At 41.6% G+C, this 4,604-nt stretch overlaps 1 protein-coding gene across 1 annotated transcript in view; it reads right to left on the bottom strand.

The window, feature by feature from the left end:
* Positions 1-4,604, bottom strand: part of PAXBP1 (PAX3 and PAX7 binding protein 1) — a 42,925-nt gene that overhangs the window by 32,391 nt on the left and 5,930 nt on the right. Inside the window, exon 3 of the mRNA XM_003797066.2 lies at positions 324-500. Within this exon, the coding sequence (XP_003797114.1) occupies positions 324-500 (177 nt within the window). The remainder of the gene's footprint in view (positions 1-323; positions 501-4,604) is intronic.

Below are 4,604 nucleotides of genomic sequence, written 5' to 3'. Positions count from 1 at the left end.
TGAGCCCAAGCAATCCAACAGCCTCAGCCTCCCAGAGTGCTAGGATTACATGCATGAGCCACCACGCCTGGCCCACTTATCCATTTTCTTGAAGACCCATTTGCTTTAATAATAAATTATCTGTGAACAAATCTGAGAAAGTTAAGAAACTTCTAGTTCTCCCATTTTCTACATTTGCAAATGGAAACACCTAGGTTTCAAATAGGAATGTCAGAATAAGAAATACCACCTAGCTAACTCCTTCCTTAGCATTCATCTTTAAAGATGGTCCATTCTTGACGGCTTCGTTCAGTTCTGATAAATATTTATAAGGACACACACACCTGGACGGAGAACATTCAAAGAAGATAAAGCATTTGAAAAAGCTCCACCGGCCTTTGGCTTTTCTTCCTCCTTTTCACTTTCCATATCCATTTCATCTTCACCGTGTTCACTGATGATAACTCCATCTTCTTGATTTGTATCTTTAACATGTCCTGTTTTGTCCAAAGGTTGTTCATCTAAATTTTTGGAAAGAGTAATTTATAAAAATTTATAAATTAAGGAGGCATGTTTAATCCAATTATGGGCGATTGGTCAATCCACTAAAGCTTGAATTCTTTTGTTTATGAAAATCCCAAACACTGATAGGTTAATAAGAAATAGCATAAAAGACATCAAATAAAAATAATATAGGACACAAGGGTGCATGTGGGGCCCTCTGCTCAACCTCACCTTTTGTTAATTTTATCAAAATGTTAACAATGTATGAGGTTTGACAATTAATGCTTTGGACCCAAGAACCTGGAAAACTAGTCTATCTTTTCCTATATACCCAGAAGCCAGAAACCAGTTGGACTACCTCTTCCTATATTCCTTTATTACCTAATATTCCTTTATTATTACATTAATGGTGTCTTGATCCCAAGAGCTGGATAAACCAGTAAGCCAGTTCAATTACTTTTGAGTTGCTGACATTGAGTATTACTGAAAAGAGATATTCTTATGTTAAAGGTAAATAACAATGAGTAAATGAAATAAAGCGAAAATCAGGGAATGAGGTTAAATTGGTCAGCAGGGTCCTTGGGGTTAAGTTCCTGAACTCATCCGAGAGAAAGTGCTGTATACCTCACTGCTGAATATCACCAAGGTCACTTTTGAAGTACTGTTGCCTAGTCCACCCTTCAAAGCAATTTTAGAATTCTTTTTCTGGAATCACCATCAGAGCTATCATTATACAAGATCTGACAATTAAGTTCAAGAACTTGCCACCATGTGTTTATGTTGGGAGCACTGTACAAACAATTCAGTAAGGTTTTATAACTTTGGTATATCAGTGTTTCACACCTGTGCTTGTGTTGATGTGTGGTGGTATTTTGCTGAGTGGCATTTGTTTGGTGGGTGCATGTTTTTATGTGCCATAAGATGATAGCCCTGATGGTTGTTCCTGAAAAAGAGCTCCAGAACTGCTCTGAAAGGTAGACTAGGTGCTGGCATCAGTGGATAGCTTCCCAAGGGGAGTACTCTGAAGAGATGTAATGCTACTAGATCAAACTTTAAATGAAAAAAATAATGAAGAAAGTGGAGTGATTTGTGGTTCATGCCCAATAGTGATGAGGAAAGGGACAGATACCCTACGGGAAGACAGACAGTTCTCTTTAAGATCCTGAGATCCTTAAAGGGAATGGGACCCTGATAAACAAGGTGACTGGTGACATAAACATTTTCTAACATGTTTCCTAGAAGGTTTACATCAATCCAAGAAAAAGTCCATGAATTATACTAAGTTGTTTGCAATTTACCAGGAGCAAAAAGAAAGTCCCTTAACCTTTCTTTAGCAGCTTAGGGAGATGATGAGAAAACATACCCAACTGGCCACTGACTCCTTAAGAGAGCCAAATTACTTTTAAAATGACCATAGCAGTCTTTTATAATTGAGATCAGAAGAATGAGGAGGAAAAAGAGAAGGGATAAAAAAAGAATGACAGCTCCAGTAATGGTACTCTGACAAACCAGCACCCATTTAGGGACAGAGGGAAGCCAGAGGAGCTAAGAACAAGTGCTTCTAATGTAGTCAGGCTGGCTACTTCATGAGAGATTGCCCCTGGCAGCAAGGCCTGTTAAGCAAGCCACTGGGCCCCTGTCCAGAATACAAGGGTGATCACTGGAGGGCAGCCTATCCCCAGAGGCAAAGGCTTCTTCAGACAGTGACCCCCATCAGCTCCCAAACTGGTGGGGTGCCTGGGGCAGTTGCTCATGGTTCTAGCTTGTGTCATCATTCCTTAAGAGCCCTGGGTCTGCCTCATAGTGGAGGGCCAGGAGACAGAATTTCTTTTGGACATTGGCGCAATCTCTTCCGTACTCCTAACCCTGGTCTTTTATCTCCCAAATCTGTAACCATATAGGTGGGTGTCTGGAAAGCCAATTACCAAATTCTTGTCTTAGCCTTTAAGCTGTAATTGAGGTGACTGGCTATTCTCTCACATCTTCCTACTCAGGCCTAAAAGTCCTGCTTCCCTTTTGGGGAAGAACATAACTACCATTTATATGGATATAGGACAAGAACCTATACTTTATTTTCCCTTATTAGAGACAGAAATTAACCCAGAAGATCTACCGAGGGAAAGGTGGGAAGAGCAAAATATGCTTAACTGGTCTAAGTTACTTCAGGGATTTAGGGACAGCCCTCACTTGTTTGGACAAGCCTTACTTACTTTGCCCAAGACTTGAGTCTCTCATATCCCACAGCAACTCTTATTCAGTATGAAGATGACAGTCTTTTAGGAGCACCAGATGCAGAGGACCGCCACAAAGCTACACAAGCTCTATTAAACTTTCTAGCTGATGGTAGGCCCAATTATGTGTGCCTGAAATGTACTCTTTGGGTCTTCAACTTTCACAGGGAAAGAGAGCCTTTGGCAAAGAAAAGAATAAAACCAATAGTGGCTCACCTTAAACCTTGAACTCTCAGACAGCTTTGAGACTTCTTAGGAATCAAAGGCTTTTGCAGACTCTGGATTCCTGGATATAATAAAATAGCTGGACCACTATTTTTTAATTTAAAATGCTCAAAAAAGAGTGCCTGGTCACTCTAGAATGGAAATCAGAGGCAGATAAAGCATTCCACCTACTAAAAGATGCTCTTTTACAGGCCCCTGCTTTAAGTCTTCCTACCAGACTTAATCTGTATGTTACAGAGCGGACTCAAATTGCCATAGAAGTCTTGACTCAACACCAGAGTCCAGTTTACAACCTGTAGCTTACTAAAGAAATTGACACCACGGCCAAAGTATGGCCACACTGCCTCTCCTAACCCATTAAGCTAACTGTGAGAAGAGACCTAATTGTGTATACTTCTCATAATCTTACCGGACTTTTAAATTCAAAAGGTAATCTTTGGCTGTCAGATGATGTACTAATCAGATTTATGCCTTCCAGAGATGTTATCATCAGGCCACAAACAGCTAAAAGCGTTCCAGCCCAAGACCTGATTCTGCTGTGAACCCGTAGATCTTCCATCCTCCAGAGAAACGCTAACTGCCCCTTTCTACTGAACAGGGTTCCTCCATTCAAGGCTGGACAAGGAACCCCAGTTTCTTAGGCCTGGGCAATTTCATGAAGAGAATACCCTGACATTTTTCCCCAACCTAGAGGAATCAACCTGGATTTCTACTTACCGTGAACTCTGGAGTGCCCTGCTCTGAGGAACCTCTAACTGCCCCCCTGGATCACAGTCTATCTTCAGCAGGAAGTAGTTTGGAGCAGTCAGTGCCTCTTTTCTCTAATGGCTGTTACAGCTTCTATTCAGAGAGGGAGGTACAGGATTCCCCTACTCAGGGATGGACAGGGGACCCTCCCGTCCCCAATTCTCTAGGCTCAGGTGAGGGCAGAAATCAGACCCCCATTTCTAGGCACAAACAGGCTGCCCTTTCCAGGCCATACCCTCTGGACTCCTGCAAGGTCATAAACTAAGTGGCCTGAATCATTCTGGGTGGTCCACATAGAGTAGGGAGCACACATACTAATCCCTTCCCTGAGGCAAAAACTGCAAAGACCTACTACCATATATACCCATAGACAAAGGGCCCAGGCGGGAGACTTCCGACTTCAGTCTTCCCCTTTGCCAGAAGCTCTGGTGCATTTTACTCCTATATGGCTTTTTTTTGGCAGGTTTTTTGGCAGGGGCTAGGTTTGAACCCACCACCTCCAGCATATGGGGCTGGTGTCCTACTCCTTTGAACCACAGATGCTGCCCACCTGTATGGCTTTCTAATAAAATCCTATCTTACTGGAAAATAAATAGAAGTAGAACTGTGAAAGGTCTACTAGATTAGATATGCTCAAATAATGATTTGTGCAAATTTTTAAAGATTCAATGTCTCATTAAGCTTATTAGTATTTGCTTGTGACTGAGCAAATACAAGGCCAAAGGAAGGTGACAGGTATTTGTTAATGGTCCTATTATCTTTCCATATGTCTCTATAAAAATATACATATCTCTATAAAGATGCTAAATAACCTAAAAAACCTTTTAGCAAGGCTCCCCTTATGCCTTCAATTTCATTTACTACCTCGAGACACTTGCTCTTACAAGTTACTATCCTTTTCTCAGGCTCTCCCTCTCC

Source organism: Otolemur garnettii, unplaced genomic scaffold (genome assembly GCF_000181295.1).
Source record: "Otolemur garnettii isolate 467f Iridium unplaced genomic scaffold, OtoGar3 scaffold00111, whole genome shotgun sequence".
Lineage (NCBI taxonomy): Eukaryota > Metazoa > Chordata > Mammalia > Primates > Galagidae > Otolemur > Otolemur garnettii.
The sequence above is the reverse complement of the archived record's forward strand: the minus strand, read 5'-3'. Positions and strand labels throughout refer to the sequence as shown.